The sequence below is a fragment of the Aptenodytes patagonicus genome, chromosome 2, assembly GCF_965638725.1.
Source record: "Aptenodytes patagonicus chromosome 2, bAptPat1.pri.cur, whole genome shotgun sequence".
Lineage (NCBI taxonomy): Eukaryota > Metazoa > Chordata > Aves > Sphenisciformes > Spheniscidae > Aptenodytes > Aptenodytes patagonicus.
Window position 1 is genome coordinate 103,058,409 of NC_134950.1, and position 15,695 is coordinate 103,074,103.

At 41.2% G+C, this 15,695-nt stretch overlaps 1 protein-coding gene across 1 annotated transcript in view; it reads right to left on the bottom strand.

The window, feature by feature from the left end:
* Positions 1-459: 459 nt before the first annotated feature.
* Positions 460-15,695, bottom strand: part of MBOAT1 (membrane bound glycerophospholipid O-acyltransferase 1) — a 58,615-nt gene continuing 43,379 nt past the window's right edge. Inside the window, exons 7-13 of the mRNA XM_076330629.1 lie at positions 15,200-15,383; positions 13,398-13,590; positions 10,090-10,193; positions 7,230-7,294; positions 5,716-5,848; positions 4,392-4,543; positions 460-2,320 (exon numbers count right to left, since the gene is read on the bottom strand). Of these exons, the coding sequence (XP_076186744.1) occupies positions 2,188-2,320; positions 4,392-4,543; positions 5,716-5,848; positions 7,230-7,294; positions 10,090-10,193; positions 13,398-13,590; positions 15,200-15,383 (964 nt within the window). The 3' untranslated portion in view covers positions 460-2,187. The remainder of the gene's footprint in view (positions 2,321-4,391; positions 4,544-5,715; positions 5,849-7,229; positions 7,295-10,089; positions 10,194-13,397; positions 13,591-15,199; positions 15,384-15,695) is intronic.

Genomic DNA, 15,695 nt, shown 5'->3' on the forward strand with positions numbered 1-15,695 from the left:
CCGGAGTTGATGCACATTACGCTGGCTCTGCCAGCACTCACAGCGATTCATTCCAGTTTCTGGGAGGTAAACGCAGGCTGGCTTCAGCTCACGGATTCCCACGGCCAGCAGTGCCCAAGCCCCCGTCCTCCTTGGGGATGTGCCCTGGTTCCCTCCCACAAGAAACAGGGGTGGCACAGCCAGACCTCAAGGGAAACATTAGATGCCCAAGATGCAACTGAGGCTGGTGCCACAGGGAGAACACACACACGAGGACAAATGACTGGCCAAGTTAAGGACAAAGCTGCCACGAAAATGAACGGGGGTTGTCTTGTCTCCATTTCAGCAGGAGCAGGATGTAAAGCCCAGCTGCTCTGTAAAATCCAGCAGACCTGAAAATCTCCCCTCACAAGTGTGAGGGATCTCACACCCGTTCACCCGTTTTCACATTAGACGTTTGTCATTAATAATTCCAGGCGGTGACACAAAGCAATTTGTTTATTCAGATCAACCTTTTAATCCCATCTCGCCTTCAAAATAAATTACCAAATAAACTCTTCCACAAACTATGCTCTAAATCATGAGGTGGCCACAGGACAAAAACTTCCCACCAGAGAAAAGAAAAAAAAAACCACCAACAACAACATTTTTTTGGAACTTGTTTTGGTTTCACCGATTTGCTTCTTCCCAAAACATTAGGATTCTGCAAAATTTTAATCTGACACAAAAATCAGAATGCAGTAAACAGCAGATTCTTTGCTCAATCACACATCAGTTAAATGATCATAAAGCAATACCAATACTTTAACAAGGGAATTGCTTCTACAAAATCCTGATAAACACATTCCTGGAAAACAGTAAATTTTAAAAAAATGTTTTAGTTGGTTTTGATGTGTCGTACCAGACTGTTTTATTGCGGTAAGTGGATTTAAAAAAAAAATTAAATAAAAAAACCTGACAGAGCATTTTGCAGCAGGTTATCTCAATGCACAACCACCTCTTAGAAATTAAGCCTCGCAACATCCCTGTAAGCCAAGGACTTTACAAGCAGGGAAACTTGCATCAACAGGCTAAGTCCCATGTCAAGATCATACAAGGACTTGGTCTTGACTCTTGTGATAATCATATCACATCACACCATTTTGTACAGAATGATTTATTATGACTATGATAATTACTGTTCAGGTTTCATATTAGTGTTATCCTGCTGAGAAGTAACCCCTCCACAAAACCGGATGTTTTTGAGTAGAACAGTCTGCTCCATTACAAACCTTTTTCAGATTTAACCCATCACTGCAAGCTTTAAAACACTAAACCTGCAGGGCTCCTCAATTATTTTGATACTGAAGTGGAAGTGCTGCATCACTCTAAAACTGCAGAGTAAGGCTGATGCAGCAATGAGCACCAGCTGCGTCATTAGAGAAGCACAACTCTACAGATCACAGGGTGTATGTCCCTTCTTCTACTCCAAAGGTTGGGGGGTTTTTTGTTTTGCTTTTACTTGGCTTTAGATTTTGGCCTAGCCAGTTGCCAGTGCTCCCAGACACCTATTCCCAAAGGACTTGTCTTGCCCTCATTACCAGCAGGTGTCACATTGAAGGATGTGAAATACCCTTGCTGCCCAGCTCAGGCCGCAGTCCCTGGCTCTAGGGATTGCCAGGGAAAGCCCCGCCCCCTCTTCTCCCTGCCGGGGCGAAAGTCAGCGCCAGCACCTTGAGCAACCCCATCTCTGTAGTTTTCTACTTGCACCATCTCTCTCTCCATAGCCAAGAGATGAAAAGCTTCCCCTGCCAGCTGCCCACAGCGCCAGGCTATCAGGCAGCTGGTCTAAGTCTTTACTAGCTGCTTCCTGTCCCTCTAATCACAAGATTATTGATTAATAATTGTATATTTCTGTAAAAGAGCAAAAATGCCCCTCTGTGTGAAAAAGTTTAAATATATAAAAACACTTCATAAAAATATTTATTAAAAAAAAAAAATCAAAATGCCCTATGAGCCTGTAAACGTTGCCTGTAAAATCTCTGTTAACTGGAATAATTTGAAATACAGTCATTCAGGCTCCCTTCTGCCCTGTTCCGTAAGATTTTAAGATAACCAATAGAAACGCCACGTCTTTACTTTGACCCTCATCCCACCCGTTTTTCTTCTTCTTTGTTTGTTTCCAATATAACAGTTCGATTTCCCAATCAGCAATTTTCTTTGGAGGCATCATTTGTCTTTGCTTTTAACAGAGTTCTGCATGGCCTGATTCTGAGGCTTTCTTATGGAGTGGGCTTGAGGTCTGATGGGTAACACAAGCAACACCAAGATGCTTAGAATGTGCATGTGAAAATACATAGACCTGGGAAAAAAAGCAGAAAGACAATATTACATTTTTGTCAGTAATAACATGAATTGTGCAACCTCAGTAAGTCCATGCAGAATTTAGTGCTAAGGGATGAATGCAGAAAGTATGAACCTGACCTAGAAAGCACAAAAATACACCCTTGAATTTCACACAGCCTATGTATGTGGTATCTGCTGGCACTGATGAAAATGTTGCTGTGGATGTAATGAGGCAAGGAACGACTCGGCAAACTCCAGAATCCAAAGTCTGACAGCTCGGATAAACCCACGTAATTCAACCCTAGACTTACTCAGCCCATCTCTTTTAATGTTAGAGTATACAAGGCTACATTCTGAAGAAATATCCTTCATGCTTAGGACATAAAACTTGTACAAGTTTTAAAAAAATCAGAATAAAAAGTGACAGAAAGAAAAAAATTCACTCCAAGTGCTGAGATCTGAAATAAATCAAAACACTCAACTTTTAACTGCGGAAGGTCAGGTAATGAAGTTTACAGAAGGGTTATGTTTTTGAAGGCAACTACTCAGAGATATCTTAATTTGATCTCCTATTAAATATCAAATATGTTTATTTCAAATAATTCAGTATACACAAGATTGAACAGAAATAAAAAATACTTAAACCAATTACATGAGGCTCTGGCAGCTTGGGGAGGACCACGGTTGGGAGCAGTATGGTCCAGCTCTTAACCACAGAGATGCACCTTTCTATGGTCTCATTTACGCTTCTTACCATAGTTCTAATATCCTTGTAAGGTGCTTAAGACCACTGCTAGGTGTGCAGTGCTCCAAATTTCCTTGTTTAACGGTCTCTAAATTTAAGTGTTAACTATGTTCAAAATCACTAGGGCAAACAACATTAAGGTGATAACCCAACTTGGGGCAAGGGTGGAAAATCATTTTCTTTGTTCAGAACTTTGGTAAAAGTAACATTTCTGCCTTCATGGAAGCTGGCATAGTGCTAGCAAGTTCTTTATACATATTTATTTCTGTAGTTTTGGTGTTAGCAATATAATCTCACAGAATTACAGTAATATTTACTACATGGAATGGCCTTTTGTAGCACAAAGGGAAACCACTTCACTTATGGGGCAAATTTATCAACCAGTTTAATATTTTAGTCTCTTCTCTCTTTTTTTGTTCTGATTGCTGTTTGCTACTTTTGTCTTGAAAGACAGAAAAATTAGATATTAATGAGGTACTTGGGAAAGCATCTTACCGAAACTAAGAAAGATTTTGAGTCATTTTTATATGGTAAGTTTTCTGTGTTGAAATCAAACGTTTTAAGAAACAGGAATAGAAAATGTCAAAATTCAACCCCCTTCAAACAGACTTACTGACAGCAGCTATCTTGACTACCCGTTTTATGTCTTTCATGTTAGAGGAGGGAATTGTCTGTCTTAACCAAAACCTGTTACTCTAAGTTGACAGTTCACTGTAGAATGAAAGAAAAGTAAAGCAATGTAGTCCAGTCTCCCTTTTCAAATTATTTTCTCAATTTCTCTATTTCAAATTATTTTTATATCCAATATACTCTGCAACACCAGTGTTTTCTTATTTTTAAGGAACCTAGAGACGTATTCACTTCCTATGGAAATTTTCAAAAAGAAAAGCAAACTCATTTCAAGAAGTAATGCTCTGTCAGGCACCCTCCTTATCTCCTGCTGACCGATCACATCTCCTGTTCTACGCATCTGGCAGCTGGAAACCTGGTCTTTTCTCATTGAGTCCTTCCTACTGCCAACTCACGTTATTCTTCTCCTCTCCAGCCTTGGCCACTGTTAATGGTTGAGACTTGACTGTTTTGAAAAAGGAAACTGAATACAAGAAAAGTCACGTAAGGACACAGAAAGATTGAGAAGCAGAAGTGAAGTGCTCTGCCTTGGCATTATTATTATCTCATTAAGTTACAGGAGTGCAAAAATCACCCCTTACACATTATTAAACAGCCTGTTTGAACTCCTTTAAAATTTGATGAAGTGCCAACTGATTTTCAGTGTGGTTTGGGTTATTTAACAAAAGCCTGTGCCGGTCTGGAGAATAATAGTCAAGAGGAGAGAACTTACTTGTAAAACTTAATCGTGGGCTCAACAGCCAGCATAACAAATGGTGCAACAGTATAGCACACGGCCAGTTGAGTGACAACCCAGGTAACAATGTCGTATGCTATCTTGAGAGGCACTGACGAGAGGAAGTAATGTCTGTAATTGTTTCTTATCTGCAGGTCAGGGAAAAGTAAACAGAAAATAGTATAAATTCATTTCTTAGGCAAAGTCATGCGGACACATTGCAGCGTATGACTCTCCACTTATCATCAGCATTACTATCACAGAAAAGTATGTGCACCAGTTAGAACGCACTGAGAGTAAGAAGGAAGACAGAAGTGCATTGACTGGCATATCCGAGGTCCCACAGTCAACCAGCGGCAAACAGAGAAGCGTCCCCCAATTTCCTCTGTCATAATCACGGAAGCAGACTCTCATGCTGGGTATCTGGCACAGTGTCTTTGGGGAGGGGAGTTGTTATGATTTGATCTTCCTCCCTCCTGGTTTTGATTTATTACTGGTTATTAACGGTGAAACAAAGTTACTTTAAATGAAAAAATATGTGTTTATACCTGCAAGCATGTGCTGTTCCCTAGAGATTTTGGTTTAGCTTCACATCTATGAAATCCTCATGAGAGGCAAAGCACATGTTAAGACCATGTGTTCAGCAACCTGCTCTAGCCATAGCGGTTAATGCTGATCACTAGTTTAATTCACCTTTCAAATTGACATGGTTATTTACCCACAGTCAAACTCAAAGACAACGGTGGTGCTTCCCAGCCTTGCACAACTGGCTGGTTCAGCCCGAAAAATCAGTAGTGATAAAATTAACAACAGTCAGACACAAAATCTGTTCTGTCTTTGGTGGCTCTGCCCAAGATGAGGCCCATAAACCGAGAGACTAGTTTACTGCATCAATTACATCCACATGAAAGAGTTCAAGTTTCGGCTAATGCTCAACCCGTAACAGTTTCTTGTGAAAGACTGGGCCGAGAGCCAATTACATGCCAGCATATAGGCAACATGACCTTGAATCCTAAGCTAATTTGGCTGCATGGACATAGCCAGTGGCACTACCAACTGTACACTCACAAGCAACGTTTCTTCTGACAGCCAGGGACAGCATTGCAGCACGTGCAGAATTGGTGCTGGTTATAACTGCTGGGGGTACTTTGTAATCAGCTTCAATACAGAACAAAGTTTCAGTGAACATCAAGCCCGCAAAGGCATGGAAGAGGGCTCACAGCAGGGACAAGCTGCTTGACCATGTCAGGGTGGTCCCCACAGTTGACAGCTGGATAGTATCTAGCATGGGCCTTAGAAGAGAACAATGAAAGGTACATACTGCTCTGGCTGCGAGTGTGATAAGGATTCCAGTGAGAAACGTAAAATAATATCCAGGATAGATACCATGCCACAGGGCCGACAGGATAAACGTTAAAGCCGTAGGGTACCAGGGAGCTCTGTCATAGCAAACACTGCAAAGATGAAAACAAGACAAGAAGAGGCTGAATATAACTGAACAGTGGACACCGCACTCCAAACCCTTCTCTGTTTTTAAGGTCTTACTCTGTTTTCTTAACGGTCTTATCTTTCCTCAGTTACAGACGAGGGCATGAGGCACTCTCCCTTCATTTACATGGAGGGTTAGGTGGAAAGAGGAAGCGTGCTTTTATGCACTGAGTAGCCAAAGAGCGCCTGTACAAATATTCCCGGTGCTCATACCATTTAAATAAATAGCGGGGCGAAAGGCAGGCAAGACTTCTCTTTCACCTTTATACCTCTATCTGGAATCACACACTACCCTTCAAAACTCTGATGGCAGATCAAGAGCAAGTGGAAAGACAGACGTGACCCCACCCTTCACTGGTGAACAGAGCTATTTTTAGGCACTGTTATCTGGCAGATGCTGGGAACAACAGGGAGTGCCGTAAGCTACTGCAAAGCAGGGGATTCCTGCTAACTTTAGCAGCCCAAAATCATACTCCAAAGACGCAAGCGAATGATACCATTTCAAGAACACACTAACCAGTCTATTCGGCTATCTGAGGTTTAACTGAAATGCTGTGTTCCAAAGAAACGAGTCAAGATAATGCACTACTTTATCAGGAACTTCATCTGAATCACGAGAAATAGTAGATACTGACTTTTAAGAGGTTAACAATGAAAATAGTTATGATAACCACAGTAAATCTGTGCCTGCATTTCAGACCTCACATTGACGGTACACTGAGCTTTAATCATACCAAAAAGTATATCAAGCAACAGCGGGACAGTTCAATCTACAAAACTTGGACTTCTGATAGTATTTATATGTGCCTTAACAGTCACGGGTTAAAATCAGATCTTCTCAGTGCTATAAGAAGTCTCTTCTCCATATCCTAAACAGGGACTCCCTAGCAAGCGTCTTCTGGTAACTCCAAACCGGACTACACTGGGGCTCTGAAGATTTCGACTTCTCTCCAGTTCTAGCTGAACTGAATCCCAGTGACACAAGGCTCGCCTGCAGCAGTAGCACGCATGGGAAACATAACATGGCAAAGTGAAACAGTACAGCAAGAATAATGGAGGCAAACAGCAGCCTAAAAGATGCCATCAAAATGCTATTACTTTTTATTACGGAAGATCTGAACAGTTCATTTATGGCTTTGCTGCTCATATATAAAATGTGGGCATCTTACATTTGCAGCAATAAAACTTTACAGCACCAAACACCCTTGTATTCCACCAACTGTTACAGACACAGGAAATAAAGACAGGCAAGAGGCTATACATTTATGAGATTCACCAGTCAGTGTTTTTCCAGGCCATCTAGAATTTTTGGGTCTCACAAGCACGTTACGGTTTCATTACTCTTACCATTTTAGCCAGGCAGCTGTCTGAATGTTCCAGTTTTCAATGTACATTTTAAAACTTGTCGCAGTCTAAGAAAGAAGTTCACATGAAATGTTAGCACTGAAACCTGTAAAATAATACTTGCATTTTAAATTAGAGAGGTGGTACACGGAAAATATTAATTCTAGTAGCTAACTGTTGTGAAGACTGTGCCACAGTCCATCATTATACTAACATGTTTTGGGAGGGACATTAACTAGGCTGATTGCTCACCGTTAACACTTGGCACTTGCTGTAAAAATCTCACTTTGTTTTGTAAAATTAAATACAGTGTTTGGTTATTTTTCAAATTATGGGAAATCTGAAAAGCTTTCTTGTTTTAAATGCTTGGCCTTCCCTTCAGTTTATAAACAGCTTCATTTTTGGAAGAGATACCTTGCCAGCCATTACGCAGTCTGGACTTCCCTAGAGTGTTATTAAAACAAAGCGTTATAAAAACTAGAAGAAATGCATTATTATTTGGAGAAGGGAGGGGGAAGACTGAAAAACATGGACAAAAAAATTTAGGACTAAATTTAGAAGCCAATTCTCAGCCCACTGCCCAGTGTGAGAAACCACAGTGGACTCCAGGGTCCTGGGAGAACCACCTGTACCTCCTCACAGCACCAGTTCTCCCAGTTTTAGGGGACTGCTGGACTCCATTCAGCATCAGTTCCCCTAATCCTGGTCAACTTCACCTCTGGTGGTTCCACATCCCCGCTCCCCCTTGTTCCTCGCCTACTGACAGAAACCTCCGAGGACCTCCTCACCAAGCAGGGACATGATTCAGTGGCACCACATTATTTTCTCGTATCAGCTGAACGGAAGGACACACTGAAAAGATGGATTAAAGGCAAAGGTTTCCAAGGGGAATATGCAGATATTTTTGCACTTCCACGCAGAATCCTGAAGGCTAGCACTTCATCCTCTGTGTTTAAAGAGTTAAAATGATTAGCAATTCCCGATGCAGTAGTGCCACATTTTAATTGCATTACTGCACCAAGAGAAGCCAAGAAAAATATAATTTCTCTTTCAACTAATACTGTCGCTCTCTTCTGGCATCCTTTAAGTTCTCCTCTTATGTTACCAAGAGAGCAAGTAGTCATTGGCTGTCAAAATACGCATGCTGCCAAGGCTTTCTTCGAGTCCCCCACATGCGTTTAGCCCCCGTCACATTTTAATGCCCTCACAACTCCTGCCATGTGCTTATCTTTACTACAGATCAGGTCATTTCCTGGCCACATTTAGCACTCAGGTTCCCAACTCTTAAGCAATTTTACATATGCAGGTGGCTATACCTGCTGAAAACGCACTGTACAATCACACTTAAACTTCAACTCCTGGAATTGTTGTTGGTGCATAAAGTGACAGTTTAAGGCTCACGCAAAGTAACGGTCTCTGTAGCCTCTCTTTTTCTCATTGCACAGATGATCAAATCAGTGGAGAGCACTCTGTTTTATGCTCCTGGAAATAATTTCTCCACCCTGATCTCTATTGCCCCAGTGACCAGTAAAGGAAAAAAGTTTTGAGGGGTCTACAGTTCAGTGGGTAGAGAGGAGCAAAGACTCCTGCTTCCTTAATTTGGCTTGACTAAAGATCATTGCCGGCACTTCACTTTCCTCATTCAAGCAGAAGCTGCCTCAGCCCATCAAGGTAGGAATCATCTCCTGTCCCAAAACTGAATCAGACATTGATTCAAGATCTTAGAGTGGTATCTAGGGTGCTGCCATCATTGAGGAGTATAAAGCATTTCTGGGCTGTATATTCTGCACCGCTCGAGGAGAGATGTACACTAAGGATTAATTAAGGTTAAAAAAAAAAAGACAGAGAAAGGGTGTTGAGAAAGAGAGCGTGTATAATGATACTTCCAGTTTTGGCATCTTTCAATGAAGAATTACAGGGGCTCTTTCATTCTTGAGAAGAGCTATTAAAGCACATTCACTTAGTCACGGATCATTCAGCAATAAAGCAGTCAACTTATTTTCATCTGCTTTTCCTTTTAAAATCATAACTACAGAATTACATGAGGAAGCTCCTCCTATTTCTAAAGAAAAGAAGCCTTTAGAAAGCAGTCTCAGACATATAAACATTTTCACATCCCACTGGCATTCACAAAATATTCTTCGGGGCAAACAAATTACATTGGCCATCTTTTGCATTAGAGAAACAAACAAACAGCTTACAAAGGACTAATGGATGTTAAAAGTATACTCCAGTCACAAGAAACGCGTGACATGTTTTGAGAAACTGTGGTTTGCTGGATGGAGCTCTAGACAGCAGCCATCTAAGCTCTGTGTGGCCCTGCCAGTTCCCATTCAGGTTGCTCAGTTTGTACCTGTTATCTCTCCGACCCTTGCTTTTCTTCATTTACAAGAGGCATTCCAGGCATGTGCAGGGACCCAGCCCTTGCAAGTGTCTGTGCAATGCCTACTCCTGGCGGCCTCTTTCACTACCACCACCCGTCTCAACTGGGTTACAAAAGTGGAAGACTATTAGAAGTAAATAGAATAAACCACAGATGGTGGAGAATCATAGCTGCAAGCAATTTATTGACCCGCTGAACTCAGCCACAATCTACAGTAATTGACTGCTCATTTATTAAACATCTGATTAATCATTTATTAGTCCTCTATAAACTATTTAGAAATGCAACCTGAATACAGAGCATGACAAAGGCTGCATGACAGATGCTTTTTATCTGCCCAACAGATAAAATACAAAACCGCTCCATGTTAAAGAGGGACAGCCTGTTGGCATGGACTTATTTTCCTTCCAGCAAAGCTTCTCCCCATTATCATGCCCATTTCTCTAAAATTATGCCAACGCAGCCACCCCTTTAACTCACCTCAATGTTCCAGATATTTAAATTGGACAACAGGTCCCAGCGGAAAGCGCCCCTCTCATCAACTCCACTGAATCCATAACCAGCTGCATTGTTGACTGCATCTGCTGCAATGTCAAAGCAAAATGGGTCAAATCAGACTGCTGGAGGAGATGTGTTTTCTTACAAGTCAGTATGACATTAAACACACATTTGAGCCAGCTTTATAGCAATTAGCATTCCCTCTTTCAAAGAGAAGCTTCCTCTTGGCAAAGGTGCATTGCTATAAGGCGACACAAGAGTCATTTCCTCAAGAGGAAAGACTAGCTACTCCTTGGGCAGAAGAAATAAAATAATAACATAAAAATAAGACAACAATGGATAGAAATCACTTTTCTCATTATTTTACCTTGCATATCTATCTCAGATTGATAATAAAGAGTTGCCATAAAATGAACTAGCATTTTCCTCAAAAGGGTACCTAGATGTCACAGCATTTTCCAGAATTCAGAAAAACTGTAGTGTCTCAAAGACATGCTTACCGTTTCTATTGAGTTCCAACATGGTTGTTTTAATTAAGACTTTCATTCAGACTTCTGCAGACAAAGCCTTTTGCTAATCCTGTTGCTCAGTGCCTCCCTAAGTACCTCACCATCTCTACAAATCAAATATTGAGTAACTTCAATTACAGACTTAACTACTTTAAGTGCAAATAAAAGCTTGGGTAACGGTAGGCATTTCACATGCTGCACTCTTGCTCTTTCCCAGGGCGCCGGTCAACTACCTCCCCTCTCAGCCTTGGCTGGGAGCCACCTCATCACTGGGTCTCAAGATCCTGCTTTTAACGCACCCCTGCCAGAAATCCTCTCTCGGAGTACTAAGAAAACAGAAGGGATTCGTTATCTCTGGATCACTAGATGCACCCACTGAGGATTATTGGAAGAAAAAGGAAAGCGAAAATACAGGTAAGGCTTTTCCTTCTATATCATTCACAAAATACAAGCCTGGTTAAGTTATGCTTTAAAAAGGTCAGCATTTCTTTCCCAAGAATGAAAACTGATTTTGCTTTCTAAGTGCTATGAGTACAGGCACAAGCTCATGGAGGAATCCCAAAGCACAAAACCAGGGAGAGAACCTAATTAAAAGCAACAAGACTAACAATAAATAAATAAATAAATAAATAAATAAATGAGCAACCTTCTCTAACATGAAGCTTTCCATTTTATTTTCCACTTTACTAAATGAGCTAGATTTTACTGATCGTAAAAGAAAGGTCTCCAAGTTTTTAATTCTCTCCCTGTTTAAAACAAAACAAAACCAAACCAAACCACAACCAAAAAAACCCAAACAATCACCCTGCCTGAAATTGGCCCATAGGACCCTGCCCAATTGCAGAGACTGGAGCTGCACATAACTATCACCCCAGAGCAGGGGTACTCCTGGATTTGCTCCTCCTTGCTCTAAGGGTGGCAGGGACCGCTTGGTGTTTCTTTGCCAAAAGCAAGAAACCAGAAATCCAGGGACATAATAATACAGCAGACCCGTCGGCCTCTCGCTTCCCGAGCTGCTGTCTGCAGAGCAAGGTGTGAAGCACAGAAGAACTGCAATTGTCCACCCTCGAATTGCTCACAAAACCCCAACCTCCACACAGCCCGGCAGAGGTTTCCCTGCTGACTTGAACAGCTCTGGCGTATCGATTTCACAGCTCCTTGGATGCAGGCGCTCAGTCCAGAACTGGTTTCATCGACAGCTCCAAGTTAAGTTTGCGGCCACATTCCCATGACTATCGCTAATGCAGTGAGAAGCCGAATTTTCCGTCTTTCCATGGATCTAGAGGAATTCAGCAGCGTGGCTCTCGCACAATAGCGTGACTGTCCTTTTCTGAGAACAGGAAGCGCTTATCGGCTGTTTCAGCAGGCACTTTTATAACGCCCTGGGCCATGCCAGCAGGAGCTAAACTGCGAAAGGATAAAGTGTCTGCTGTTCTGCTGCCTGGATTTGTAATGTGAGTAATAGAGGCCTCACCCTCCACTATGCAATGCATGCCTTTCCCAAAACCCCTCATTTGTAAGATACTTCTACAGCCTCTACGGCTTAGTCACGTCACAAATCCAAGTTCAGTTTATATCTTCGATAATGGACTTTTAGTTAACTATAATGCTGAAAAAAAATGGAGGCAACAATTTAACATTGGATGCCACAAAAAAAAGTTTCTGAGCAAGCAATTCTTTATCCCAAAGCCTTTCCCATCCCACATATGCCAGTCCTGGCTGTCTTCCCTCAATCTGTCGGTTTTATTCCCAGCAGTTTAATCACAGCCTCACAATGTGATTAAACTGCTGGCTCTTTCCATCCCATCTCAATGACACTCATCTCAGTTTCAGGTGTATGCATTGCTGGCTGGGCTTTCAGGATCTCCCCTACACACAAAGTCTTGTAATACCAGCAAAAAAATTGAGTCGCTCAATTTTCAGCCTGGCCTAGAAGGATTTGAATCCTCACACATAGATAGGAAAGGTGACTTCTAAAAGGAAGAAGGTAAAATACAAAAAGATTATTTTGACCATCAGTCTAGCTAGCTCCCAATGAAAGAAATTTGCTTCTCTGTATAATGAGCCCTCTTCCTTCTCTTCTTGCAGAGGTTCTTGCGTCCTTCCCATCATCTCCTTCATTCCCCACCTTCCCTATGGTCCTCCAATCCTTTCTCTTGACCGCTCAGAGCTAACACGTGTACAGGACCACACATTGCCTTAGAGGCAAAGCCTAACTTCAGCCCCCCAACAAGCACTACAGCTTTCTAATACAGAGGCATGTGCTAAAGATGTCCCATAGGAGGAGAGAGGTCTGTTTGCATTATAACATACTTGTAAAGCCTGAGCAGGTGTGACCAATTTTAACCTCCCAACCACACTGATATATGCAGCAAATTATGAATAAAGCATGAAAATCAAGGTTTGGAGGAGACAAACTTTTTTCCCACCCCCCTAGGAATTTCTGTAAAAATTACGCTGGTAAAATTACAAAGTTTTAAGTAAGAGGAAATTGTTACATTGACTTTACTGGCAAGAAGCTGAAAAGCAGATTTGATTCCAGAGGCAGAGAATGTCAGACAAGCTAGAAGAGATTTTATGCACGTTTTTGAAAACTTCTGACATCTCCCCACTTCAGTAGGGTCCAGTGCCTACAGGAACACGTGTACATCTCCCATGGGAACTACAGGTCTAGAGACTAATTCCTCCCCCCCCCCGCCCCCCCGCAATGTTTCAGACCCCCTCCCCCCATTTATGAACTTATTTGTTATCTACAAAAATAAGTGACGTAGCCAGACTTACCTAACGTCCATGCAAAGTAATACTTTGGTTTTGCTGCCTGTGTTACAACATACAGGTAACCAAGTCTTGACAAGAAGGGTGTTTTATCAAGAAATTCATTATCAATAATATATGCCATAGGAAAGTTCTTGGTAAGTGTCAAGAATAAAATGAGAGATACTAGTGTGATACACAGCTTGTACATCACTGCTCCCTAAAAAGCACAAACAACAATGAAACATTCATTAGAAACATTTGCTTAAGGGAAGAAAAAAAAAAAACAGGCAGTACTCTTGACTTACAAAAAACAATGTGCTTCAAGAACCAATAAAGTTAGCAGTGACAAAGTTGATAATAATTAATTTAGAAGAGGTAACAAAGAAAAGGCCACAGTCAAAGCTTTGGTTTGATTTGTTTTGCTGAGCTACCTACAGATAGCTACAAACGACAATTAGAAGTCAAAATTGGTGATGAACTTCACAAGAGACTCCTACATCAGTTAGTGAAGGTCCTAAAATGAGAAAGGAAACAAACAAAAAAACAAACCCTACAATGTAAAGGAGAAATCTTCCCTATATGGACTGTCATCTCCTGGAAGTCAAAACCATCAGTATTCAGTTCAATAGTAGGTCTTATTGCCCGGCTACCGTCCAGAAGTCTTGCTAAAAGTCACCTGTCCAAAAAGTGTACGTCTTATACAGCTTGCATACCTTCCCATGATACAGGGTATCTGCTACGCCATGCTGTTTTCTATTACTGCTCCCTAGCTTTCTATATACCAATATTATTGACAATCATGTCAGTAGTTAGAAGCTTGATTTCAAATACACATCAGGAGTAAACTCCCCTTGATACCGTCATAATTAAAAAGGTAAATCTGGCGCTTGGATACCATGTAAAAATTGACTCATGTTCTCAAAAGACTAATAAAAGTGCAATATACTATTGAAACAAAAATGCATTTTTTGATCTCAAGTACTCCTTTTATATCTTCATATTCAGGAATAAATTAGTGTGCAACTATCTTTGAATAGTTACAATGCAAATTTTAATATTCTCTTGTGCCTTGCATCTAACACAATAGCGGCCTTATTCTGACCTCAGTCAGACTAATGTAAATCAGAAGTGACACCACTGAAGTCAGCAGAAATACAACCGTGTGCAACTGGAATCAGGTATGTATAGGCACATACTCAATTTCAGAGGAGACGTTCTGCACACACTCAAAGCTACACATTCAGTGTCGCCTTAAGGTAAGAGAGAGGAATGTGGTTCTCATGCCACATTATCCTGCCTTACAAGAAGGTCATTTTATAAGAAGATCTTAAGTAATATTAAAAAAAATATAAAATAAAATGTGTTAATTGTATGTGAAAAATGACCTCCAAGTCATCTTAAAGTGTGAGATTCTTTTGCAAAGCACCTGGACAAGCTACAGTTTCTGATTAGCTGTGATTCATGTACTTCTAACATCCCCTGCACTACCAGTGAGATTTGACTTTTCTTTTTTCCCCTGACATTTCCTCTTCTGTCTGGAGCTGAACGTGCAGACCATTCCCATTGCTGCACAAAGGACACCCATTAACCAATGACCCATTTTGCAAGCCAAACGCATTTGGGGAATTCAAGAGGAAGACACTAGCCCCTTCACCCCTGACCCTGTGATAAAAACAGCAGCCACTTCACAGAAAAAAACCCCACTGTAACGTTTACTGGGAATATAATCCAAAAATGGTTTTTCTTCTTAGTTTTTAATTATGAGAATCATGTACAAAGCTGTACTCTCCTGCAAAGCAATAAATCTTTGTCATTTTGAAACTTACAGTTGGAGAAGGATCAGGAAGTCTGTCATAACCCTTCTGCTTCCAGTTCACTTCTAATAGTTTCATGTGCACGTGCCTCCCTTCAATGAAGGCTATATAATCCTTGTAATTGCTGCAAGGCCCAGCTATGACGCTCATAAAATTGAGGAGATAGCTTAAATACTCCAGTAAAGAAGGTCTTGTCCTGTGAAAATCATCCACACACACCAAAACAAAACAAAAAAACCAAAACAAGGTAAAACACAGCAAAGGCTTTCACAAATGCTTTTTGTTGTAGTCTGCCTCAGTCCCCAACTCTCTCCTACCACTCTCCCCGCAGCTGAAAGCTCACTCTATCTGTTTTGGAGAAGATGAAGCACAGCCTCTCTTATAGCCCGGTGATGTCTAGCAGATGGCAGTGAGAACAAGGGTAATGTGGAAGTGCTTAAGCTACAGGTGAACGAATGCTACTGATCTGAAAAGTTGTCATCTTATTACTAGAAACATTTTGGCTAAA